At 41.8% G+C, this 26,893-nt stretch overlaps 2 protein-coding genes across 2 annotated transcripts; one reads left to right on the forward strand and one right to left on the reverse strand.

The window, feature by feature from the left end:
* Window positions 1-11,338: 11,338 nt before the first annotated feature.
* LOC6633793 (uncharacterized) lies at window positions 11,339-12,041 on the reverse strand. The gene has a single exon (XM_002057277.4). The coding sequence runs from the start codon at window positions 11,947-11,949 to the stop codon at window positions 11,437-11,439; it is 513 nt and encodes a 170-aa protein (XP_002057313.1). The 5' UTR covers window positions 11,950-12,041; the 3' UTR covers window positions 11,339-11,436.
* Window positions 12,042-13,086: 1,045 nt separating this feature from the next.
* LOC6633794 (uncharacterized transmembrane protein DDB_G0289901) lies at window positions 13,087-18,566 on the forward strand. The gene is made up of 15 exons (XM_002057278.4): window positions 13,087-13,879; window positions 14,411-14,650; window positions 14,710-14,829; window positions 14,897-14,941; window positions 15,005-15,226; window positions 15,290-15,517; window positions 15,578-15,799; window positions 15,859-16,110; window positions 16,171-16,437; window positions 16,498-16,749; window positions 16,809-17,060; window positions 17,127-17,372; window positions 17,436-17,687; window positions 17,747-17,905; window positions 17,970-18,566. Exons 1-15 carry the CDS (start codon window positions 13,183-13,185, stop codon window positions 18,374-18,376), a joined length of 3,861 nt encoding a protein of 1,286 aa, XP_002057314.1. The 5' UTR covers window positions 13,087-13,182; the 3' UTR covers window positions 18,377-18,566.
* The last annotated feature ends 8,327 nt before the right edge of the window (window positions 18,567-26,893 follow it).

The following is a 26,893-nucleotide window of genomic DNA, read 5'->3' on the forward strand; positions in this document are numbered from 1 at the left end:
TATCTCCACGCGGAGTTAGGTCGTTTTGGAACGTCATATCTCCACGCGGAGTTATGTCGTCTTGGAACGTCATATCTCCAGGTGGAGTTATGTCGCTTTGGAACGTCATATCTCCACGCGGAGTTATGTCGTTTTGGAACGTCATATCTCCACGCGGAGTTATGTAGTTTTGGAACGTAATATCTCCGCGCGGAGTTATGTCGTTTTGGAACGTCATATCTCCGCGCGGAGCTATTACCCGAGATATTAAAAAAGAAATCATCGAAAAAGTTTTGATTTTCGCAGCGACCTCGATTTTTTAAAACAACGTGATGATTTGGAAGGTTATATTTCCGCGTGGAGTTATGTCGTTTCGAAACGTCATATCTCCGCGCGGAGCTATAACCCGAGATATTAAAAAAGAAATCATCGAAAAAGTTTCGATATTCGCACCGACCTCGATTTTTAAAAAAACGTGGTGATTTGGAAGGTTATATCTCCGCGTGAAGTTATGTCGTTTTGGAACGTCATATCTCCGCGCGGAGTTATGTCGTTTTCGAACGTCATATCTCCGCGCGCAGCTATTACCCGCGATATTAAAAAAGAAATCATCGAAAAAGTTTCGATTTTCGCACCGGCCTCGATTTTGAAAAAAACGTGGTGATTTGGAAGGTTATATCTCCGCGCGGAGTTATGTCGTTTTGGAACGTCATATCTCCGCGCGGAGTTATGTCGTTTTGGAACGTCATATCTCCGCGTGGAGTTATGTCGTTTTGGAACGTCATATCTCCGCGTGGAGTTATGTCGTTTTGGAACGTCATATCTCCGCGCGGAGCTATTACACGAGATATTAAAAAAGTAACCATCGAAAAAGTTTCGATTTTCGCACCGACCTCGCTTTTTAAAAACAACGTGATGTAACCCCTTGCCTTCTTGTCGATTTGGGTCAAAATTTTGGATATCCTTTTTTTGATGCCAATCGATAGAACTGATCCTTACGAGTCAAAAATGGTATGAAATTGCAAAATCGGACATTATTTGACCGAAATATTCCAAAAAATCATCAAAAAGGTTGAATTTACGAACGAATCGGTTTTTTGTCTACAACATTTTTTTTAACAAAACGATGTTTAATTTGTTTGAATGCCAATTGATGGAAGGGACCCGTACGCGTTCAATAAGGTATAACATTTTAAAATCAGATTTGGGTCAAAATTTTGAATTTCCTTTTTTTGATGACAATCGATAGAACTGATCCTTACGAGTCAAAAATGGTATGAAATTGCAAAATCGGACATTAATTGACGGAAATATTCCAATAAATCATCAAAAAGGTTGAATTTATGAACGAATCGGTTGATTTCTCCGCCTGGAGCTATGTCGTTTTGGAACGTCATATCTCCACGCGGAGTTATGTCGTTTTGGAACGTCATATCTCCGCGCGGAGCTATTACCCGAGATATTAAAGAAGAAATCATCGAAAAAGTTTCGATTTTCGCACCAACCCCGATTTTGAAAAAGAACGTGGTGATTTGGATGGTCATATCTCCGCGTGGAGTTATGTCGTTTTGGAATGTCATATCTCCGCGCGGGGTTATGTCGTTTTGGAACGTCATATCTCCACGCGGAGTTATGTCGTTTTGGAACGTCATATCTCCACGCGGAGTTATGTCGTTTTGGAACGTCATATCTCCGCGCGGAGCTATTACCCGAGATATTCAAAAGAAATCATCGAAAAAGTTTCGATTTTCGCACCGACCCCGATTTTGAAAAAGAACGTGGTGATTTGGAAGGTCATATCTCCGCGTGGAGTTTTGTCGTTTTGGAACGTCATATCTCCGCGCGGAGTTATGTCGTTTTGGAACGTCATATCTCCGGTCGGGGTTATGTCGTTTTGGAACGTCATATCTCCGCGCGGAGTTATGTCGTTTTGGAACGTCATATCTCCGTGCGGAGCTATTACACGAGATATTAAAAAAGTAACCATCGAAAAAGTTTCGATTTTCGCACCGACCTCGCTTTTTAAAAAGAACGTGATGTAACCCCTTGCCTTCTTGTCGATTTGGGTCAAAATTTTGGATATCCTTTTTTGGATGCCAATCGATAGAACTGATCCTTACGAGTCAAAAATGGTATGAAATTGCAAAATCGGACATTATTTGACCGAAATATTCCAAAAAATCATCAAAAAGGTTGAATTTACGAACGAATCGGTTTTTTGTCTACAACATTTTTTTTTAACAAAACGATGTTTAATTTGTTTGAATGCCAATTGATGGAAGGGAACCGTACGCGTTCAATAAGGTATAACATTTTAAAATCAGATTTGGGTCAAAATTTTGAATTTCCTTTTTTTGATGACAATCGATAGAACTGATCCTTACGAGTCAAAAATGGTATGAAATTGCAAAATCGGACATTAATTGACGGAAATATTCCAATAAATCATCAAAAAGGTTGAATTTATGAACGAATCGGTTTTTTGTCTACAACATTTTTTTTTAACAAAACGATGTTTAATTTGTTTGAATGCCAATTGATGGAAGGGAACCGTACGCGTTCAATAAGGTATAACATTTTAAAATCAGATTTGGGTCAAAATTTTGAATTTCCTTTTTTTGATGACAATCGATAGAACTGATCCTTACGAGTCAAAAATGGTATGAAATTGCAAAATCGGACATTAATTGACGGAAATATTCCAATAAATCATCAAAAAGGTTGAATTTATGAACGAATCGGTTGATATCTCCGCCTGGAGCTATGTCGTTTTGGAACGTAATATCCCCACGCGGAGTTATGTCGTTTTGGAACGTCATATCTCCGCGCGGAGCTATTACCCGAGATATTAAAAAAGAAATCATCGAAAAAGTTCCGATTTTCGCACCAACCCCGATTTTGAAAAAGAACGTGGTGATTTGGAAGGTCATATCTCCGCGTGGAGTTATGTCGTTTTGGAATGTCATATCTCCGCGCGGAGTTATGTCGTTTTGGAACGTCATATCTCCACGCGGAGTTATGTCGTTTTGGAACGTCATATCTCCACGCGGAGTTATGTCGTTTTGGAACGTCATATCTCCACGCGGAGTTATGTCGTTTTGGAACGTCATATCTCCACGCGGAGTTAGGTCGTTTTGGAACGTCATATCTCCACGTGGAGTTATGTCGTTTTGGAAGGTCATATCTCCGCGCGGAGTTATGTCGTTTCGAAACGGCATATCTCCGCGCGGAGCTATTACCCGAGATTTTAAATAAGAAATCATCGAAAAAGTTTCGATTTTCGCACCGACCTCGATTTTGAAAAATAATCGTGATGATTTGGAAGGTCATATCTCCGCGTGGAGCTATGTCGTTTTGGAACGTCATATCTCCGCGCGGAGTTATGTCGTTTTGGAACGTCATATCTCCGCGCGGAGTTATGTCGTTTCGAAACGGCATATCTCCGCGCGGAGCTATTACCCGAGATTTTAAATAAGAAATCATCGAAAAAGTTTCGATTTTCGCACCGACCTCGATTTTGAAAAATAATCGTGATGATTTGGAAGGTCATATCTCCGCGTGGAGTTATGTCGTTTTGGAACGTCATATCTCCGCGCGGAGTTATGTCGTTTTGGAACGTCATATCTCCGCGCGGAGTTATGTCGTTTCGAAACGTAATATCTCCGCGCTCCGCGAGATATTAAATAAGAAATCATCGAAAAAGTTTCGATTTTCGCACCGACCTCGATTTTACAAAAAAAAAATGATGTAACTGCTTGCCATTTTTTCGATTTGGGTCAATATTTTGGATTTCTTTTTTTTGATGCCAATCGATAGAACTGATCCTTACGAGTCAAAAATGATATGCAATTCCAAAATCGTACATTATTTGACCGAAATATTCCAAAAAATCATCAAAAAGGTTGAATTTACGAACGAATCGGTTTTTTGTCAACAACATTTTTGAGCCCATCGATGATTAATTTGTTTGAATGCCAATTGATAGTAGGGATCCGTACGCATTCAAAAAGGTATAACATGTTAAAATCAGACATTATTTACCCGAGATATTTAAAAAAAAAACCATCGAAAAAGTTTCGATTTTCGCACCGACCTTGATTTTGAAAGAAAACGTGATAACCCCTTGCCATTTTGTCGATTTGGGTCAAAATTTTGAATTAAGCACTTATTATGAAAAAAGGAACTTAAATAGCATTACAGAAAAAAGTCGCAATAACCATGCTGTTAAAATGCGAAGCAGACGCGCATGAATGTGTATTTGTACATGTATACAGAAATTCTTAAAGATGCTGCTCTATTCAATTGCCTAGTTGCATATAACTTTGGTTTTTTTTAAATCTTATTGTATCATAGAATATTTGTGTATACTGAAAAAGTCAATTGCATTTAAATTTGGCTTAAATTGGTTGGCAATAAAAGTTGGGTTATTAACATGATTTATAGCTGTGAAAGATACTTGACAAATATATAATATTTTAGAAGCAACATATCATGTTTCGTGACTCTTAATATTTACCAAAACTGCCCAAAAAAACAGGATATCGATATCGTTTTTTTTGATTGCTTGGAAACGGACTAAGTTATCGATTATCGGAAACAAACTCGATCTGCGCAGGCACTAAAAATTTGTCTATAGCTCTTATATGTTCTGAGATCCTTGCGTTCATACATACGGACGGACGGACGGACAGACAGACGGACATGGCTAGATCGACTCGGCTATTGGTGCTGATCAAGAATATATATACTTTATGGAGTCGGTGATGGTTCCTTCTGCCTGTTACATTTGGATTTTGCACAAATACAATATACCCTTATACCCATTTTTAATGGGTTCAGGGTATAAAAAGTAATTTTCTAACAAAATTTAATATGATTGAATTATAATATAATATTTAAAATATCTGCTTCCTCAAAGGCTTTCCATTATTTGGAAATGCCATCTCAAGAAACCTGCGCAAAACCTGATAAATGTCTCGAATTCCACATAATTTCCTTTGTATACCCTATAATTATTAAACTACATTATTCAAAGGGCACACTAATCAGTTACACAACGAAATCGATGCGAGCCCCAGGGCAGTTGCCCGACCAACTGACCAGCTGACCGGCTGACCGGCTGACCGGCTGACGAGCCCAATTACCAACTAATTCCGGACAATAGGCAAGTAAAGGGAAGACAGATAGTTGAATATGCGGACGCGTAGCGTGTGAAATGCTGGCTAAGTAATCTGATAGTTTTTATCTAACCCCACCCGCTCCCAAATACCAAATCCAACCCCAATACCGCCCACACCCTCCCCGCCTAATTCACAAGCCCGACAAAACGAAATCGAGAAATAAGCAACGTCGAGTACAAAAAGTGTTTTGTGCTATTTATTGATAGGCAGCGAGCACAATACGTGGCTTTTGTGAATGTTGCCCGAAAAATCGTCTAAGGTTACCTGCCATATCCATGACAAGCGGGCAATCCCGATGTGTGCGACAGAGAGGCAATCACATGAGTGATGTCTGTCTGTCTCTTTCTGCATCTAAAGGAAATGTCAATATTTGTCATTACCGCGTGGCGTTTTTTCTCAGTTTAGTTTTTGTGCGTTTTCTAGCGAATTTCTCGGTGGCGGCATTTGCTTTGTTGGTCTATTACCTAAACGAATACCACGGGGTTCGTCGCGGCTTTTCCTTTGTTAGCCCATAAATGAGACAGAGATAGAAACATACACAGAGAGAGAGAGAGAGAGAGAGAGAGAGAGCAAGCTGGAGCGAGTCGAGTGAAAGAAAAACAAAGGCCGCTGCTATGTTGATTATGTAATGCCCAATGCCGAAATTAAGACGCAGTTGCAATCGCATTCGTATCAGTTGCCAAGCCGCTTTAACGATTATTTACTTGCAACACAATAAAAAAACACACAAAAAAAAAAAGAAAACACAACAACAACAATCAAATACTCAAACACACCCGATACCCGCCGCTATTTGCCAGCACTTCACAGTTTGTGCTCTTCCGTTTCCGATAATCGGATATGGTAAAATGGTTGACCGTGGGACCGACGAGTGCCAAACATCAAATAAATATCGAATTAAGAGCTATAATCAATTCTCCGAAATTTAGGAGTAAAACGAGCAACGAGTTGCAAGCAGCGAGTCGTAACTACTTAGCAATGAGTGTGTAGTTATAAAGATAAGTATGACAGAAAATGGGATTCGAGAGCAGAGCTTAACGAATAACAAGTGCAGAATAAGGAGGAAGTTAAAAAGCTGCGAATAATGATTGAACTGAATATATTTTATAAACTTATAACTTAATAACAACAGAGCGTAGTCAATAGCGAGTAATTAGTCAAGGCGTGAGTTAAGAATAGTTGAGTAATCAGTGGTGAGCTATAGGTAAAAGTTAATAAGTAGCGAATGCGCAGGCTGTATAAAACCCCATAGTTGAAACCGAATCGATTCTGATTGGGTCGCTCTCTAACTAGACGACTATCGAGCGAGTAACGGGTCATTTACGGTTAATTGCTACCGAGTACCGAGTGTCGAATAACGAGTGTCGCAGAGCTAGTGCGCATAAATGCACAACGAGAAGCGAAGGACAAGCAACGAGTAACAGCAAATGACTCGCAAGTAATATGACAAGGAAATGTAGGTAATTAGCTCTTGCCAGAACTTAAGCAATAGCGAGTATTAAGTAGCGACTAATAAATGCGATTGTCAAGCAGCGAGTGTGAGTAAATTATCTTTATTCTTACCTGGGCACAAGCTGTATAGGATAGTTAAGCCAAAACCTTGAAGCCGTATCAATTCTGAGCTACCCACAGTTAGCTGATTGGGTCGCTCTCTGTTTCGTCTATTGTCAGCTGTGACGATCACATCGATCGATCAATCAATTTCGGCTGCAAACTCATCAAACACTTGTGAAGTTGTTAATGTTGATGACGCTCAGGATACGCTAGGGGAAACTGCTGGCAAGTGTACAATTGAAGAGAGAGACAGGGATAGAGAGGAAGCGTGTGGGAGAGTAGGGGAAAGTGAGAGAGCTAAGCGGATTAGGTTACAGCAGCGTGTAAAGGACAATGCAGGACGAGCAGACAACAGCAACAAAAAAAAGGGAAGCGCCAAATTCAACCACTGACAACAATGAGAATGAAGCAGAAAAAAAAAGAAAAACCAGACGAGAAATAGGGCAGGAGCTATAACAATGCGACGCAGGTGGCGCAGGGGAGGGCCTGTGGCAGGGGCGCGCGCGTCATGTGCCAAGTGGATTTGCAGCTTGTAATCCTTGCAACAAAAACTCAAGAGTTCCTGTGCGTGTGTGTTATGCATTACATGAGAATTGCATCAGCGTTTTATAGCGATTATTTAATGCGATTTTGATTAAATTTTAATTGAGCGTTTACTCAGAGTTTTTTGCTTAAGTCTTTCGTTTGCAGCCCACCCACCACGCGCGCCCTTTCCCTCGATCTCTCTCTCTCTCTCTCTCTCTCTCTCTCTAAACCGCTCTCGCTGCTGGGCAGCTGGCTACGCACTTATTTGTTGTTGCCCCACGTAAGTGCCACTTAGCAATGCCATAGACCAAACACAATTGCCCGCTTTTGGGGGCAAGTTGCGTCTGTCTCAAGTGCAACTTGGTTGCAACTTCAAAGCGCCTTCAGCCATGCAAATTAACCAAAAATTCCATTTGCAACAACTTGAATGCAAAAAAAAAAAACAAAAAATTAAGTACAGTATGCTCCAAGCAGAGTGATGGGAGGCGGGGGCCTGATGTAAAGGGTCAGGGTGCGGCGAAACAGCAGCTGTTGCTGTTAAGCGGCGCCCCGCACGCCGCGCTGCTCATAAAATTTTAACGCGCGCAGGCATAAAAAGTAGCCGTAGCCAGTGTCTGAAAAAGTGTTGGGCAACAACAACAGCAACAACAACGAGTCCCAACACTCTCTTGTCCATGTCATCGATGTTGTTGCCGATAATGATGCGGCTCATTTGGCGGCCAAAATGGCGTTTTTTATGCGCATGTCCTGCACAACAACAACAACAAACACAAGCAAGAGTGCTTCAGCCGGAAGTGCCCGACTAGCAGATACCCCAAGCCCAGCTAAACTCAAGGGTTCGTCATACCTCTAAATTTTATAAAAGGTTATGAATATAAAATGTGTGTAAATATATCAAAGGCCCAGGCTCTATTTTTTAAAATTTATGTTTTTTCCCCAATTTGACAAGCAACGGGAGATGGTTTCCAAATTGTTTACTATGCATCTAATGCATCTTACTCATTAATTCTTCAAGCTAGGCTTGAAAAACCATGAAGCAAAATCGATATATGTATTGATCTGATGGAATTGAGCAGAGAATAGAAATAATAAACACGTTGTGCGTAGGGTCTAACAAGAAGTCTTGAGCGTTCAGACGGACATAAGCAGATCGCCTTAGCTCGTTGTCTTGATCAAGTACTTACACGCCCTATATAAGCTGGGATATGCTTTTTTCTGACTATTTCATATGTTTCCACAAAAACAGTATACCCTTTTAACCCTTTAGTGCCTCGGGTACAACAACAACAACAACAACAGCAACATCGAACACCGAGAACAGCGCGTGGCCTCATAAAACGCAACAGCCACGGCGAAAATGATTAAATTTGCAGCGCCTGCAAAGGGGATGTCTGCATGTGCGTGTGTATGTGCGTGTGTGACCGTCCGTTTACATGTATTGCAGGACATTGCGACATCGTAAATAAAATTCTCATCTGAAATGCTCAATCGTCGACGAATGGCGCAGCGCAGTAAACTTTCGCTTAACTGTTGAAATAAATGCCAATAACAGCAGAGATTAAATTAATTCTTTTCATTTAATAACCTTTGGCCTACAAAAAACGGGTTGATCAGCCTCCACGAACTTGCTGTTGGATCACCGTTTCAAAAATATTAGTCACCGAATATAGATATATACACATACATATATATATACATACATAGAAGGAAGCTATAATATTTTTAAAGTCAGCTGGACGCTGGGTTCATGGTGTCTTCTAGTCAGGCACCTACTTGCTTAGTGCTGGAATTATATTTTTTGCATAGAGTTTAAAGTAAATATTATGCCAATTAGTTTTTGAAAGTGCCAGCTTAATTAGACAGGATTTTATTTTGTTCGCGGTCTTAGGGTATGCAACATAAAATACCTGACAGATCGTTGCGAGTGGAAAATATGGACAGCTGAAAAGTATGCAACATATAATAAAATATTTCAACTTTAGACACGGTCAGTGGTGTGGTCCGTGTGGCATATTTTTAACAAGCGTGGGAGACGATTCATTAAAAGCAACTTAATTAAATTGTAATTGGATATATTTTGATGCGCTTCCTTCGACCGCAAACAAACAACATGTCATCCGGCAGCCCCCGGTCCACATTCACGCTCCCACTCCCACGCCCATTCCAGGCTGCAGGCTTCATTTGATGTCACTCTAGTTGACACGTGGCCGTGGAGCTGGGTTGTTGGTTGGGTGCTGATTTGCGTTTTGAGTTTGGGGTTGTCTTTCGTCGCGTGCTTGTTTTTAAAGCCGTGTGCACGCGCCACGCCCCACCCCCTATGTGGCGGATGCGTTGTTTATGCAACGAAACTAATTTAAACTACTTCACGCGGCGGTCGGCTAATCCGACGCACTGTGTGTGATAACATCGTTAAGTTGTTGACGCATATGGGACAGTAATAACAATAAGCTGATAGTAATTAAATAGCACAGGCACGTGGCACGTGAAGTCCAATGACTTGCATGACTCAAAGCGCGTCAAACGAGAAATCCGAAGTCGCATTCAAACAGCTAAGTTTCTTTCCATCAAAAGTCATAACTTCCTCTAAATTCTACACTCGTTACGAATGATATACTCGATTTTACTGAAAATGAGAAGAGCTCAAACAAAGTTATCTACTTGTTAGCTTGATATCGATTGAAATATACTAAAGGTTGTCAATTTACTTCGTGCAATTGTCATCAATAGCCGAGTCGATTTAGCTATGCTCGTCTGTCTGTCCGTCCGTATGTGCGACGAATCTCAAGACTAATAAGAGCCAAGGACTTGAAATTTGGAAAGTAGGTCCTCCTAGTCAAGTAAAAGAACAAATTTTTATTGCCCACCAACTTAAGTCTCAATTTTAATAAGCATACACGAATATTCTATAGTATAATAAGATCTACTGTTGAACATTTCTCATGTGGTTGGGGCAGCTAGCGCAAATTTCCAGAATTTCTGTATTCATGTACACACACACATTCATGCAACTTGCTCTCAATCATTATAATCTAAATATAATCAAAATCAAATAACAGCTATTGTCTCAAGCTAATCGTTAGTTCTACTCGTTACAAGCTGCTTACTCTCTTCAAGTTTTCTCGCTCGATTTCTATTGAGTTATTCCCGCTGTTTGTGCATGCTGTTCGAATTTGTGTTTTCAAACTGCTTACATACATAAGACACGCAAGCACACACCTAATTATGATTTGACGACTGACTTTTAAGCGTATTCATAGAATTCTCTTTGAGGGGGCTACATCAACGTTAGCTTCAACTATTTGCACAATATATTCAGAAAATGTTTTAACGAATAAAATTTCATTTGTTTACGACTCATTGAAAAGCCACAAAGCTTTTGCCAATGGGCTTTATCTGTCAGTTTGTTGGTCAACATGTTCGTGTTTGTGTGTGTGTTTGTGTGTGTCTGTGTCTGTGTGTGTGCGTGTGTTGAAACACAAATTATAGCTCGTATTTGTGGCACAATTAAGACTTGGGTACATAAACGACCAAGTTGACAGCATTAAGAACTGTGCTTCTAAAACTTTTAATTGAAATAATTCGTTTTGGGATTGGCAACAAAAAACTTCTGACAGTAAACTTTTCGTTTTGTTCTCCTTTTATTATGGAGCATGTTTTAATGGCATTTTACAAATTGGCTTTGCCTATAAAATGCCTTCAATCATTTACATTAAATACAAAGAGCAGAAGGAGCAGGAAGACAGCGCCAATGTAAAGAGTCTCGTGAGTTAGGATATATATCTATTTATGCACAATAAATAGCTATAAATTTTCCCATCAATTTGGTTAGAAACAAAAACTTACGCAAGCACGAGTTCAGCTTATGATGTCGTGGAAGAGACACGAGTATTTTCGAATTAAGTTCAGATTGTGATTTCGTGTGAAAGTAACGAATGAAAGTAGTATAAGTAACAAGTTTATCGAACAGATAAACATTAAGTTGTACCAAATATGCATGATGCGCATTAATCTTAATTCATAATCAAAGAGCTGAAACTAGCAAGACGCGGTCAAAGTAACGAGTCTTTCGGTTAAAAGTAAAGTATACCCCAAAAGGACAGCTTATTAAAAAACAGTAATTTATATAATTTCAACAGCACAATGACAATGACACCGAGTAGCAAACTAAACTAACGAGAAACGATTTTATTCGTTGCTTTTAATAAATATAACCCTTGTCACCCGCAAACTTATAGCATACACGCTTAAAGCAAATGCGACGTGGCGCCACACTGGCTTGGGCGGTGCTGCTGCTGGTGGTGCTCTCGCTGGTGCTGCTGCTGGCGGTGCTGATACTGGTGCCTATTGAGCTTGTTTCATTCGTTGCCAGCGTTGAGCTCTCACTCGTTGCCTCAGTGCTCTCGCTGCTGACAATCGTCGAATCGCTCGCTGTTGTGGCCTCTGTCACTGTGATGTCCGTTGTCAAATTGGTGGCCAAAGTGGTGCTCTCCACTTCGCCAGTTGTGGTGGCATTGTTAGGGATCTCAGTGCTGGTGCCATTATCGGACTCGGCATCGAGGAAATTGATCAGCACATCCATAAATTTCAGTATGGCGCCGCGATCCTCCGACGTAAAGGTCTGTGCTGTGGTGCCAGCACCTAGCCAGGCACCGCTCGCCAGTCCAATAAGCATCAGCACCACAAAACGTTGTTCGTTGCTCAACGCTGACATTTTTGGGATCTGCTGGGATTTCGTTTGGGTCTTGGGTTGTTAGTCAAAATTCTAACTGGCTGCCAGAGAGTAGCGATTTGTGCATTTTATACAACCTCGTGTATTTGCTGTCCGCTGCCCGATATCTCTATGCGGAAATCGGACCATCCAAAATTGTCCACACAGCTCTCAGGGCACGTGCACGACCCGCCACCTGATTAAATATTGTCTGTACCTCCAATTCAATATCTGGGTCAGGTGTCGACTTCAGACTCTAATTTGCTGTTGCTTATGTTGCCGATGGCGTCTAAAAGCTGAAAAATGGATAAAAAGGTAGCCCAATTAGTGGAAAAAGTGTATGATGACTATGATTATGTTTTTCCTTTTCTCTAGCTATATATCTTCTGCGGCTAAGATCTTAAATTAGCCTGGGATTCGAAGTGTTCTAACTCACAGAAGTCTGCATTTGAGACATAATATTTTTAGATGATTAAGATTAAAGTCAATTCTCAATATCATAATGGAACAACAAAGATTAGAAACTAAACCAACTGTAACATTTAAAATTACCTAGGCGTTGCATGCATTCAGTTAGAATACAACAATATTTTGCTTTAAAAGTAGGTCAGTCCAACTTTAGTTGTTAACGCAGGGCCTATGCCTACGATGGTTATTCAAATGGTAGTTAGACGATATATCAGTCCGATTCGTAAAAATTCAATCAATTTATGCAGATCGACTTGGAATAAATCTTATGTTTTTCGCATAAGATATAACTAGGAGTTAGGAGTCAGTTAGACAAACCTGCCTTAGGGCAAATCCAGTCCTTTCCAGCTCCGTTCTGAGCACAATCCATTTGAATGATACAGGTCGAGTATCTATGGACCACAGCGATTAACCGCAGATGACAAATTATGCGAGAAGAATGCGAATGGGCGCTAAAGAAGAGCCAAAAGCGTGAAGTCGGTGGTCAACATCAGCACTGATGGTGCTTGGCGATTTGTAAGCACGTTTGCGGCATGCCAATGTTGCATACGATGCGGTTATCTTTGGGTTGTTGCTGCGGCATTATCAGCAGCTGTGAAAGAAGCGCGTTCGGTTGATAAAAATCAGCACAAAGACGCCGTATGGCCATAAAAGCGCTTGGCACAGCAGCCATCAGTATCAATCTCTCAAGCAGCGATCATCTGTGCACTTCTCGGAGCGCCGTAACAAGTTATTGGATATAATTGACACGAGGTCTTCAACGGCAACATGTGGCGCGTTCATCTGTTCCTTTTGCTATCCACCTGCTTTCTCATACCGTACGATGCAAAGCCGACCACAGGCAGCTCAACGTCAGCTTCAACGTTGTCAGAGGCGCGACGTAGCAGCCATATTGGCCGATTGGCGGCCAAGGATCTGGCCGATCTGCTTCTGGCCAGCATGCAGGCGCGTGGCATCAAGCTGACCGAATCCCAGCATTCGACGATAAAGTCCCTGCGAAGCATGGAGACGACCGAACAGCAGGGCGGCGCTGTGCTGCTGCAGGTGGGCATGGATGTCATCATCGATGTGCTAATTGGTAGCAATGCGGATGCCAGCTGCGAACGCGTCATCAAGGATATCAAGAAGTCGTCTGATAAAAATAGCCTGACACTTGGTCTTAAATCCTTCCTGGCACTGTGCGCCTTCAACAATATCGAGTGCTCACAGAAGCAAGTAGTGCAGATCATAAAGAGCACGACGTCAGCTAAACAGAGTGAGACAGCTATACAGGGAACTCGAATCACGCGCACGGCCCTCGAGCAGGCTGGCAAATCTACCAACATAAAAGGCGATCGCGATTCCATCGTTAGTTTCCTTCAGGCGAGGAGCGTACCGGAGCTGAGCGCTATTTTGAGCACGCTTCTGCAAGTGTGCGGTGCATCCAGTGTCGAGGCTCAGAACATTGTGCAGAATCTGATAGAAAGTAAGTATCAAGCATCAAATGACGAGTGGCAAGGATCGAGTAGCGAGAAGCGAGTAACAAGTTGCAAGTGATAAACAATAAGCAACGGGGAGCGACTGACAGATGAGTGGAGAGTAACGAGTGGCGAGTGACGTGCAGCCAGAGATGTATTTTGAGTAAACTCCTACGAGTTACAAATAGAAGCAATTGACGATTGACTAGCGAGGGGAAAGTTTAAATCAGCAAGTACCAAAAGTGACGATTAGTGATTCATTTGTAGCATGGAACGAGCTGTAAGTGATAAATAACAAGCAAAGTGAAGCGAATAACGACGAGTGACATGTGAAGAGTAGCAAGTACAATATGGCCACGGACGAGTTTTTAGTGAGCTATAACGAGTAGCAAGTAACATCGAAGCAGTGATCAAGTTACCTTTACCGTGTAGTATTTAAATGAAATGTGCAGCGAGTGACAAGTAACGAGTTGTGCTTGAAATGCATTCGGTCCAGTCTATTAGCTGCACTAAATTGTATTCTTTACTAAACTTTTCAGTGGGCCCCAAAGACAGCACTGGCGTTAACGTGTTGCAGATCAATGGCTTTAGCACACTAATTGTTTCCCTTATGGATAGCCTAACGTCTATTGCTAATGGCAACAAGAGCGGCTTCTGTGCCGCTACACCTGAGAGCTGGATTGTGCGTTTACTGGATATGGGCGTGGCAAAGGTTATTATTATGGGTTTAATGACGGCCCTGGATCGCTCGCTGCCTACCTCACCCAATGCGCTGATACGTAAGTAGCTACCAATTGGCTACCGATCCTTTAATCAATGTATGCCAATTTAATTGCAGAGCAAGGTAATGCAGTCGCCAATTTGGTGGATGCTGATGTTAGCAAGAGCTCGCCCACTTCCAAACGTGCCAGTGGTTCTCTTCCCGTTATTGGCAACCTATTAGGAAATAGCATTGCGTGTAGGTTTCCGTTGATCAGACATAATAGTTCAATTAATATATAATTCATTGCATTTTTCTTCTCCAGCTGGACCCACAAATGTTGCCAACCAAGGCGGCAATACCATCACAAGTAAGTGCCTAGAACACTGCTCAAGGAAGTTTCTTTATTTACAAAATAATTTCCATTTTCTAGCCGGTCCTAAGAATTTGATTAAGGGTAGCGGCAACACTATTCTTTCTGCGGTTGATGCAAACGTTCTTGCAGGAGTTGGTGTTAACGCCCTTAACAGTATTACAGGCGTGGTTGGAGGCTCCAATGGTGGTGGTGGATCCAGTAGCGGTTCCAATAGTGGTTCCGGCTCCGGCTTAACCCGATCACAAAATATTGCAAACCAACTGGGCAATAATATATCACGTATGTTTGAGAACATCATAGGAAAATAATAGAACTATTTGCAAATATCTTTCTCTTCTACAGTGGGTCCCAAAAATGTTGTCAGCGGTAGCGGAAATACTATTGCAAGCTTAGTTGATGCTCAGGTTCCCGTGGGAGCTGATGTGAATATTCTCAGCAGTGCTCTAGGCACGGTAACTGGAGGTTCTGGTGGTTCTGGTGGTGTTGCCGGTGGTCTTTTGGGTGGAGGTTCCGGTTCCGGTTCCTCTCGCTCTCAAAATACTGCTAACCGGTTCGGAAATGAAATCACTAGTAAGTTTGTTTACCGTACATAAATATATAACTATTTGCCAATACCTATCTCTTTCACAGCGGGTCCCAAAAATATCGTGAACGGTAGCGGAAATACTATCGCAAGCTTAGTTGATGCTCAGGTTCCAGTGGGAGCCGTTGTCAATATTCTCAACAATAATCGAGGCACCGTAACAGGTGGTTCAGGTGGTTCTAGTGGTGTTGCCGGTGGTCTTTTGGGTGGTGGTTCCGGTTCCTCTCGCTCTCAAAATACTGCTAACCGGTTCGGCAATGAAATCTCTAGTAAGTTTGTTTACCGGAAAAAAGATGTAACTATTTTCTAATACCAATCTCTTCCACAGCGGGTCCTAAAAATATCGTGACTGGTAGCGGAAATACTATCGCGAACTTAGTTGATGCGCAGGTTCCTGTGGGAGCCGATGTGAATATTCTCAGCAGAGCCTTAGGCACTGTAACTGGAGGTTCTAGTGGTTCTGGTGGTGTTGCCGGTGGTCTTTTGAGTGGTGCTACCGGTGGTCTTTTGGGTGGTGGTTCCGGTTCCGGTTCCTCTCGCTCTCAAAATACTGCTAACCGGTTTGGCAATGAAATCTCTAGTAAGTTTGTTTACCCTACATAAATATTATGCTATTTTCTAACACCTATCTCTTCCACAGCGGGTCCCAAAAATATCGTGAGCGGTAGCGGAAATACTATCGCGAGCTTAGTCGATGCTCAGGTTCCTGTGGGAGCCGATGTGAATGTTCTCAGCGGAGCCTTAGGCACCGTTACTGGTGGTTCTAGTGGTGCTGCCGGTGGTCTTTTGAGTGGTGCTACCGGTGGTCTTTTGGGTGGTGCTACCGGTGGTCTTTTGGGTGGTGGTTCCGGTTCCGGTTCCTCTCGCTCTCAAAATACTGCTAACCGGTTTGGCAATGAAATCTCTAGTAAGCTTGTTTACCGTACATAAATATCATGAAATTTTCTAACACCTATCTCTTCCACAGCGGGTCCCAAAAATATCGTGAACGGTAGCAGAAATACTATTGCGAGCTTAGTCGATGCTCAGGTTCCTGTGGGAGCCGATGTGAATGTTCTCAGCAGAGCTTTAGGCACCGTAACTGGAGGTTCTGGTGGTTCTAGTGGTGCTTCCGGTGGTCTTTTGGGTGGTGTTGCCGGTGGTCTTTTGGGTGGAGGTTCCGGTTCCGGTTCCTCTCGCTCTCAAAACACTGCTAACCGGCTCGGCAATGAAATCTCTAGTAAGTTTGTTTACCGTAAAAAATATATAACTATTTGCTAATACCAATCTCTTCCACAGCGGGTCCCAAAAATATCGTGACTGGTAGCGGAAATACTATCGCGAACTTAGTTGATGCGCAGATTCCTGTGGGAGCCGATGTGAATATTCTCAGCAGCGCTTTAGGCACCGTAACTGGAGGTTCTAGTGGTTCTGGTAGTGTTGCCGGTGGTCTTTTGGGGGGCGCTACCGGTGGTCTTTTGGGTGGTGGTTCCGGCACCGGTTCCTCTCGCTCTCAAAATATCGCCAATAAAGGTGGTAATACCATAACAAGTAAGTACTTTTAAGCTAAATAAGAAAGTTGACACTATATAGGATAACTACATTATTGTTTTGCAGCGGGTCCTAAGAATGTAATCAATGGAAGTAACAATTCCATACTTAAGGCAGTTGATCTCGATCTACCTGTGGGACTCGGTGTGAATCTGTTACAAAGCGCAGTAGGCACGGTTTCTGGTAGTTCCAGTGGTTCTGGTGGTGTCTTGGGTGGTGCTACTGGAGGTCTTTTGGGTGGCCTAACTGGAACTGGCTCTGGCTCCTCTCAAGGCCAAAACATTGCTAATATGGGTGGCAATCAGATTAGCAGTAAGATTATTTACCTGTTATTTTTTTGCTATGTCAAGGCTTAACCACGTTTTACATTGACAGCGGGTCCGAAAAATATTGTTACTGGTAACAGCAATAGCATTGTCAGCTTAGTTGACGCAACGGTTCCTGTGAATCTTGCCGTAAACGCGCTCAGCAGTGTTGTGGGAAGTGTAATTGGAGGTGGTGCTGCCCGTAATGATGTCGTTCAGGTGGTTGATCAGCAAGGCAATCGTCTCATGGACATTTGGGATAAGGACGGTGTGACTGCTGGCAGCGGAGGTATTGGCAATGATTTATCCAATACCGTTAACAGTAAGTAAATCAAATGGAATTTGGTCTAGTCCAATGTCGTTACTTGTTTTACTTTGCAGGAGGTCCAAAGCAAATTGTTATGGGCGACGACAACAATATTGTCAAGCTGGTTAATTTGGATGCGTCCGTGCTGGCTAGGCTTGATCTGGCCAACGCCATCCGGGGCAGCAGCGGCGCCTGCAATGGCATCGGCAATAAGCTTGACAATGAGCTGAACAGTGAGTACAAAATCAAGGATCATATTCATTTCTTAAAACGTGATGCCAATATTCTTGCTTACAGCTGGACCGGAGAACATTATTGAGGGCAATCGTAATACGCTTGTGACTTTGGTGGATCTCAATTTGGATGTGTTGGCCAATTTGAATCTCTTGAATACCATTATTGGCACTGTGGGCAATGACTGTCAGGTGACGACGCCCGAGCCGCCGACACCCTCACCACCGACGCCCTCACCCCCGACACCCACACCACCGACCCCCTCTCCACCGACACCCACACCACCTACACCTTATCCCCCAACTTCATTCCCACCCACACCACAACCTCCCACCCCCTCACCACCCACCCCAAGTCCACCTACCCCCAGCCCGAATAACTGCTACCGGCGCTACTGTCGCAAGTGGCGCACTCGCCCCAGTTACTTGTGCTACAAAAACTGCGGCGGCTCATACGTCTACAGACCCTAATGTGGACTTCGCTCAGGAGTTACGTGAACTGTTTTTGAAAATGGGATCAACTTCTGTCGCCCATACACCTGTTATTTAATTTAGCAATGGTTGCACCTATTTATTTATTTTTTTTTTACTTTCTAAGTGAACTTGTTTAATGTACTTGATGTATTGAAATACAGCTGAATTATTTACTGTAATATGAAAAGTTTTTGAATCGGAAGAAGGGATACGGTAGCCGCGTTGGGTCCCACAATGGCGCAAGGTACTTACATATTCAAAACATTTTCATGAACGCGAAGAAGTGAAGACATTTTCAAATAGAAGAGAATGGAGGGCTTCTAGACTTGGAAATACTCTTTACTCAAATGTCAAATAATTGAAACCAAAGAATTACATAAAAATGTAAGTATGAAACGGAGCAGCTCCTTAAAGTCATCTTTTCAGTCCGTCTTACTCGATATACATTTAGCTGAGGAGATTAGTTTACTACTCGTTACTTATCACTCGCTAGTTATTATACTTCATTTGTTGCTTGTGATTCGCATATTGTGACTCATAAGATGCAACATACTATTCGTTACTAGTTACTCGCTACTCCACCTTCGTTACTCGCGACTTGTTACGCGTCACTCGTAACGCATGAGATGCCACTCGTTACATGTCACCTGCTACTCGCCATAAGCTTCTCGCTGCTCGTCTAAGGTACACACTCTGTTTGCTTAATTTTGTAAGTACAGAGCATACAAAGGTAAACAAAATGCAATTACATTCAAAACGAAAAAGTTTAAACAGTGTACGTGAAATACGGGAGGGTGGCATGGAATAGGGGGCAAACAGCAACTCGGCATAAATAAAAGATAACATTATTAACACCCAAGAGCCAAGTGAAGCGCCTCGAGTACTCAGTTAGACAAATGGGCGTCAGTGTTGACTCAATACGGAAAAGTTGCTCTTCGACCTCTCCCCCCGTAGCTAGCCGCGACAGCCCTCTTTCACGAATTGGAATGTAGAACGTGCTCACGCCACATGAAATCATAATGAAAAGCAATAAAAATATCAGCAAAGTTGCTCAGCACCCAAAAAACTGAAACAAAAATGAAAATAAAAAACAAAAAAACACTGAACAAAACAGTACAAAACGGAGCAAATTCTTGAGTTGCCCGTGTCGCGCCCATAATTGATGACCTGAGATAATTTGTTATGGTTATGAAACGTGAAACAAACACGGGGCGGAAATACATAAATACGGAAATACAAAATATGGGGCGCAATTATAAATTTTAGACCAACAGCTTGTGGGTCTCTTGTGTTTCTTTCTCTGGCTCTCTCTCTCTCTCTTTCTCTCTCTCTCTTTCACCTCGCTCTTTCTGAGTGTACATGTGCGTGAGCTCCCAAAGGTGGCCCAAGATGCTGCTGCTGATGTTGCCAAGCTGCTAATGATAAGCGATAACCGTGAACTTCACTGGGTGTTAAATATTATGCAACACCTCGGGGACACAATTTGTTCCACTCAGTATGCCGCAAAACTCATAATGATTACCTGCTGGCGCTTGAGCCCTCAAAAACTTGTCAACCTTTTTGAATGTACTTTCTTAAAGTACAGAAATTTAAACTAGCCGCTGGGAACACCTGACGGGGTCGAGCTGGTAGCCTTGTTTAAAACTTATATGGATGTGATTTTCTTGGAGGCTACGTTCTTCGATAACGATTAAGCTGACTAAAATTGGTGGGATCTAGCAACGTTTACATTATGACATACAGCACATATTCAACGAGTGTGTGTTAACGCCTTAAGGCTTCAAATTGTATTCCAAATAAATTGAATACATTTCTGCCTTAATCTGAAGATTTTTATATAACTTTAAGCACAAGGAAAGCACAAATTAAAACCTTAAGTTTAATTTTGTATTTTAAGATTGAGATTATTTTCTTTAGCAAATATTCTTGAGTTAATAATTGTACTTTAATAACCTTTAAAGTTAGTCTTGATATTTGCATTTTGGCTTCGATAAGATTCTTAAACAAATCATAAACATCGAAAAATTGGAATTCATCTATATTTTGTTATACCCTGAACCCATTAAAAATGGGTATAAGGGTATATTGTGTTTGTGCAACATCCAAATATATGTAACAGGCAGAAGGAAGCATCTCCGACCCCATAAAGTATATATATATTCCTGATCAGCATCAATAGCCGAGTCGATCTAGCCAAACTATATAGCTTTTAAAATAAAATATATATATGCATTTGTTGTTGGAAGAAGAGGGTTCAGGGTATCCCCTAGTCGGGAACTCCCGACTAGAACCTCTTACTTGTTTTTATTTTGTTGTTATTAATTTGGCTTTCTTTTCTTTTCCCTACCCTCAAATAAAATATTTTCACATTTTAAAAAATCAAGAAAGTTAATATTAAAATACATATATAATCTAAAGACCAAGATAACAATCGTTTCACACTTTTAATCAAAGAAAAACAGAAAATGGTTGCCTTTCTTTGTGAGAATACAGTTTATTTTCTTCCAATTTGCGAGCGACAAGACTAATGCCTAAAGCATAGGTGTAGTTAAGAGGGGGTTGCTTTCGGTTGGATTCGAATTGTACGCTCTGAATTAAAGAACGTTTCAACGATATGGCAAATATTTTAAGCACAACATTCGCTGAAGCTAGCCTAAAAAATGTTTGCTGAATAAATCAATATTGGGCGGAAAGTTTTTTATTTATTTATTTTTTTTGGTGGGTGGGGGCACATAAAATGCAACAGACTTTTAGGCGCAGACATGTTTATGTACTTGTCAGACAGCCCAGACGAGTTCCGCAACTAACCCAACCCCCTGCCCTGCCCTCAAGCTGTCCGCCTGCCCGTCTGCGACCCTGTTTTGTAAACGGTAGTTGGATTTGTATGGCCCGCATCTGGGTTCAGGTCGCACTGGTCGTACATCTATCTACAAGTTGTCTTGTGGAAGGTATGATACTTCTGTCGTAGACAGCGACATCTTTGATGCCATAGTGTATCTATTTATGCTTCATCAGCTGTCGTTCTCAACTTACAAAATTATTCTTAGTTTTTTAAATATTTTCTTAACACTTTGCATATATTGTAATGGTTCGGATCGAACTATAGCTGCCCTAGAATCTATCATAAATTAAGATCTCGCTTGAAGATTGGCTTCTGTTTTCAAGATATCTTGACATTTATGAATGTTACTATGGTCCCATTTAACATCGGATTTCAATATCTATGGGAAGAATCGGCATAAGCAATATTTTTTTAGGGAACATTTGTGTGTATCTCAAAATGCCTTGATCGTGTGTCGTTAGCCAAGGGTATTAAATCTTCGGCGCGCAGAGGATAACCTTTTTCTCTAGGTTTTTTTTTTTTGCTGTGCCCATTCCTATTTTCACTTTCGCTGCGCTTTGTTTTCTGCTCTCTTTCTCTGTCTGTTTTATTTTTTTCTTTTATTATTGTACATAATTTGCACGTGCTGCGAATATCTAAAATTTACGAGCAGCGCAAGCGAGAGCGAAAGTGCACAGGTCGTCGTGTGGGTGGTGTGAACGGTGGGCGGTGGGCGGTGGGCGGTAGGCGGTGGTTGGTGATTTGAGTTGGGCTTGTCTGCCCACATGACACTAGTTACACTGTCCCCGCTGGGCCGAGGGATGGGCCACTGTTGTCATGTACATTATTTTGCTTTCAAATGTTCGCTGTAAAAGTAAAAGTCTCGAAAGCTTTAAATGAGTAGAGCGACTTTCGCCCACTGTCGCTCCTTGTTGCGTGTGTCCTGCCCTGCTTTGGGTGGGTAGTTGGGTGGTTGGGTGGTTGGGTGGCTGTTGGTGTTTTGCTACAAATCTGCTGCTGCGTTTTTTTCTTTCCTCGACACAAGCTGCCCCCCGGGAGCCGAGGGATCCCGCTTGTTGCTTACTTTAACACGTTTTATGTCCAAAATAAATGTGAACTAATGCATTTTTATTAATATATACAAGCGTGCTGGGAATTTCAAGAATCCACACCATGGGATCATCATCAGCTATATCATCATCATCATCATCGGCATCAACCTGATGATGATTAAGCATAAAAACCACAAATGTTTTTTAAATGCAGTGCAAATGTTTGTATGGACGGGGTCGTGTGTTTGTGTGTGTGTGTGTGGGTGTGCCTGTGTGGGAGTGTGTGTGTACTTACTAAGTAGTATGCTTCTGACTTTGCAAATCCTGTTAAAATATTTAGCGCAGGACGTACGTGTTAACATCCTTGCATTTGCAACGAATCGGAGAAGTTAAAGCTGCCCCAGTTTGGCACCACTGTCACCCACTGTCAGCAGGACTGTGCACTGGGGTCACATATGCGTTGAGTCAGCAGCTTATAATCGACCATTAGCAAGACTTAAGATAAGCCCAAGTCTCTAACTCGCTCTCTATCTCTCTCCCTGTCACTCGCCGCTGTCTCAGCAGTGAGTGGTTTAGGTCGGTTCGTGCTCTTTATGCATGCCCAACTGCAGCCCTCAGTGCTCAGTACTATGTACAAATCATCAATTGTATCAACTATGCAGACATACACACATTATAATTTGGGCATGGCTGGCAACGCCTGCTCGTCTGTTTTTGCCAATGGAAAACAGCAACATCCGGAATTCATGTTCTCAGCCACATAAGCCCCCGCATTTTATGACACGATTTTTCATAACAAAGGTTTTGTAAATTGCGTCTACTCTGACTTTTTTTTGATATGCAGTTCCACAAAGGGCACAACGTAGCGAGTAATGAGTCGTCCGTAAGCTTAGAACGAGTAAATTTTATATGAATTGTCATGTTGAGTCTGGAAAATGCTGACAAAAGCGGGTGAAGCTCAAATAATAACTGCAATTACAGCTCGCAAAACGAGTAGCGAGTGAGGAAACAAACGAGTGAGTGGGTAGTAAATCATTCGGTGCTTTTTACTCGCTACAAAACGGAAAGTAAAGAAACAATTATGAATAAAATTTGTAGAGTGCATTTAATTTCAAACAAAATAACAGTAAGAGCTTAAGGATCAAAAGTATCCAAATCCAGGTTACTCTTTACTTGTTACTCGTCACTCGCTCCTGTATACAATGTGTTTAGAAATAGTAAACTGTGACATAATAACAAAAACAGTCGGAGCCAAAGCAGCCACGACCGAGTCACTCGTTACTTCTTAGTTGTTACTCGTCACTCGCTACTTTCTGCTTGCCAGTGAACTAAGCAGCTTATGTCGAGTTTATTTCTGAGCTATTAGTGGGATGAAAATACAGAGTTTGGCAGACAGACACGCACATGACGGACCTCATAACTCACACGCTGGCGCCTGTGGTCCATTTGCATGGCAAACGGCGGAGACTGATGGCTAGCCTTATAATGCTCAGACTTTATTATCCACTTCTTTTCAATGCGTCGACCAGAAAATGAAAGCGAAAAGGCAAAAACAGTCGCCGACAACTGGAAAAAAGAAACGCAAAGGCGGCACTTTGCATACTAAGCACCGGCGAGCATGTGGAGGGTGGCAACGGTCATGAATGGGCGTTGGACTTGAGCCTGGAGGGGGGGGTTGGTGGCAAGGAACAAATAGAAAAAGCAAATAGAACGACGCTCTATTGACATTTTAGGGTTTCATTGTACGGCAATTTAAATTATTGTGTATATTTTATTTCCATTTATGTTGCACCCATTTTGTAAAAAGAGCCACATTTTAATACCCTGTTTAGATAAAATCGACTGAAGAGGTATACAGTCAAATAGGCCTAGCAGTTACTTATAAGAAACTATGTGTATTTGTCTTTAGGGAACAATCTCAGAGTCTAAAAAATGTGAACCTTTAGTTAATATCTGTGTAATTAATATTTCAATCCTTCAATCCGATTGAAGGGTTTAGAAAAATTGAGACTTAATTAAGTATATGTGTAATTCAGCTTAGTTTTAAAGACTAAGTTTGGATTTTTGATTGATTGCCTCGGAAAACGTACAGGATATCTACTCATCGAGAAAATTCATCTACAATCATTCAGCTTCCTTATTTTTGTAACTTAAGCATTCAGGACAACGTGTCGCGGTTCGTGTTCAGCCTCTGATGCGTCTTTATGCCCAAAGACTTGGACAAAGCATGCTGAGGAAGAAGGGGGGCTAAGCAGTGGTAAAGTTCGGGGGTAGATCTATGCTACCCCTCCTCTGCTTGATTTTATTTTGTGCAAATTTTTCAAATGTTATCCTTAATTTAGTTTCTAAGTAGATGCGAGTCACGTACCAGGCAAATGACATTTTATTTGTGGATTTTTATGGACTTTTCTTCCCTGTATGTGTGTTTGTGTGTGTGCGTGTGAGTATATATGTGTGTGTATGGGCGTGGAGGGGCACAGTTTACAAGCTGAGAGCGACTGAGGGCGATTGCTGGCCAGGGCGGCTTTGTGTATGTGCATATAGATACATATACCAATGTATCTACAGCTATTTTTGGGCCTGTATTCGGAGGCTGTGGACAGTATAAGGGCAAGAGAGGGCGGGGTGGTTTGTGTAGCGGGGTGAAACCGAAAAATAGGTCGTAATTTGGTTTTTGTGTGCTTGCGTGATTTTATATTCGCGTACTGTTGCATCTATCACTGGGTCACATGTGGCATTGATGAGCCACCCGAAATGGCCCACGCTCATGTTTTGCGAGGGGGGCTGCGTTTCAGCTAAAAATGAACATTAAGCCTAACGTTTGATTTTCATAAAAAATAAAAATATTAAAAACGTGAATGCGTTGCACAAAATGTGGCATAAAGCAAAATTCCGCTGAATGTATGATAAACGAATGTTCAATAACAACATTCGGAATGTGGTGTTTTCATTCAATAACAAAATGCGCAGATTTTCATTGATTAACAATATTTCTGTGCAAATGCATATTTATTATTGAAATTGATTGGAATGCCAGCTGAATGATGAGCTGTGGAATGCGTTGAAGAAACAAAAGTTTTTCAAACAACTCGAATGGAGGCTACTTAAAAAATTTAAAAAGTGCTTTATTCATTTGCATACCCATTGAAAATGTTTAAACTGGGTACAATATATTTTTTTTTTTGAGAAAATTTAGTCTGAACTGCGACTCCATAAAGTTGATACATATTTTGTATGAAGATTTGTTAATATTTCTTCTCTAGTTTTCATTATATCGATAAATATCCTGGTATCCTGTAAGGCATATACAAATAAAAACCATTTCACTCTTTGACTGAATGAATGAAACAAGTAAGGATTCAAGGGGGGCACCCGTATACTGGGGATGCGAAGTTGGATATTTGGGTCTGTCTATCGATGTCTTTCCTCACTCTCTCTCTCGATCATAAAGCCATGCCAACGATGTTCGGTACAGTTGCCACTCGCTAAGTGCAGTTTCAGCAGCTGGATCGTAATAGTATATCATGCCGTTGCCAGGAAAAAGTCAGGGCATTCGCGACCACCCGCTGGCTCTAACCGGCTTTAATGGTTCGCATCGTGCATGCCGCCAAGATAGATGCATGATGGGGAATGTTAAAATAAATGAAAGCAGAGAAATATGACCGTATAAATGTATTAAAAAAGCAACAACAAAAACGAAACGAAGGAAAATGGTGAAAAACGCGTACGCGACGGGAGCTATGGCAAAACACACAAGAAAATTATGTGTGGATGGGGTGGGTTGCGGGTGCGCACAGGTAAAAGGTGTGGGTAGCGCGTAGATGTGAACGATATGGGGATGGTTTATGCCATTGTTGTTGTTGTTGTTCTTCTTCTTCTTCCTGCTGCGTTTCACATAGGTTGGGCGCAATAACTTGCGCACAATAAAGCAAAAATTAAAAAGCGCTAAGCAAATCGCAATTTTCCGGACGCTGCCGCGGAGGCCGCAACCCTCCGCCAAGCCATCCTTCCCGCTAAACACAATCAATGGAGGCTTTGACTTATCAGATGACTCAGGTTAGACTATGCTCATCTTCGGCGTTTGGCGTTTGCTACCCCCACCTGGGTGTGCACCAAAAGTCCAACAACTCTTACCAAATTCAGCTACAACAAACGGTATTTATTTACGGCATTTTTTCACGCTTGGAGACGGCTGATAAGAGAGTGGAGGGGGAGACAGGCAGAGACACTGAGAGGAGGCGCTGCTGAGAGACAGGCAAAATGTGGCGCTGCTCAAGTGCCACTGTGCTTACCTGTGGGCGTGACATGACCAAATGCCCCCACTCCCCCTCCCCACAGCCACCTTGAAGTACACAGTACTCCAACTTCCCTTGGCACAGGAAAAAGGGCAACGTTTTCATGCATTTTTTTGCGCCATTGTTCCTTTTTATATCCTGTTTTCTTTTTTTTTTCACTGTATACCCTTGCTGAGGGCATTACGACTTTGTCATGCATTTGGTTGGATTGAATTACTTTATCATAGGCTTTTAAGCACTCAGAGCAAATGTTTGCTCAAATCATGCGTTGATATATTTTTTAGCAGTAAGCGAAGCCTTAAGTACTTTTTTACTATCGAAAATTGAATATATTATTATTGTTCCT

This window comes from Drosophila virilis, chromosome X (assembly GCF_030788295.1).
Source record: "Drosophila virilis strain 15010-1051.87 chromosome X, Dvir_AGI_RSII-ME, whole genome shotgun sequence".
Lineage (NCBI taxonomy): Eukaryota > Metazoa > Arthropoda > Insecta > Diptera > Drosophilidae > Drosophila > Drosophila virilis.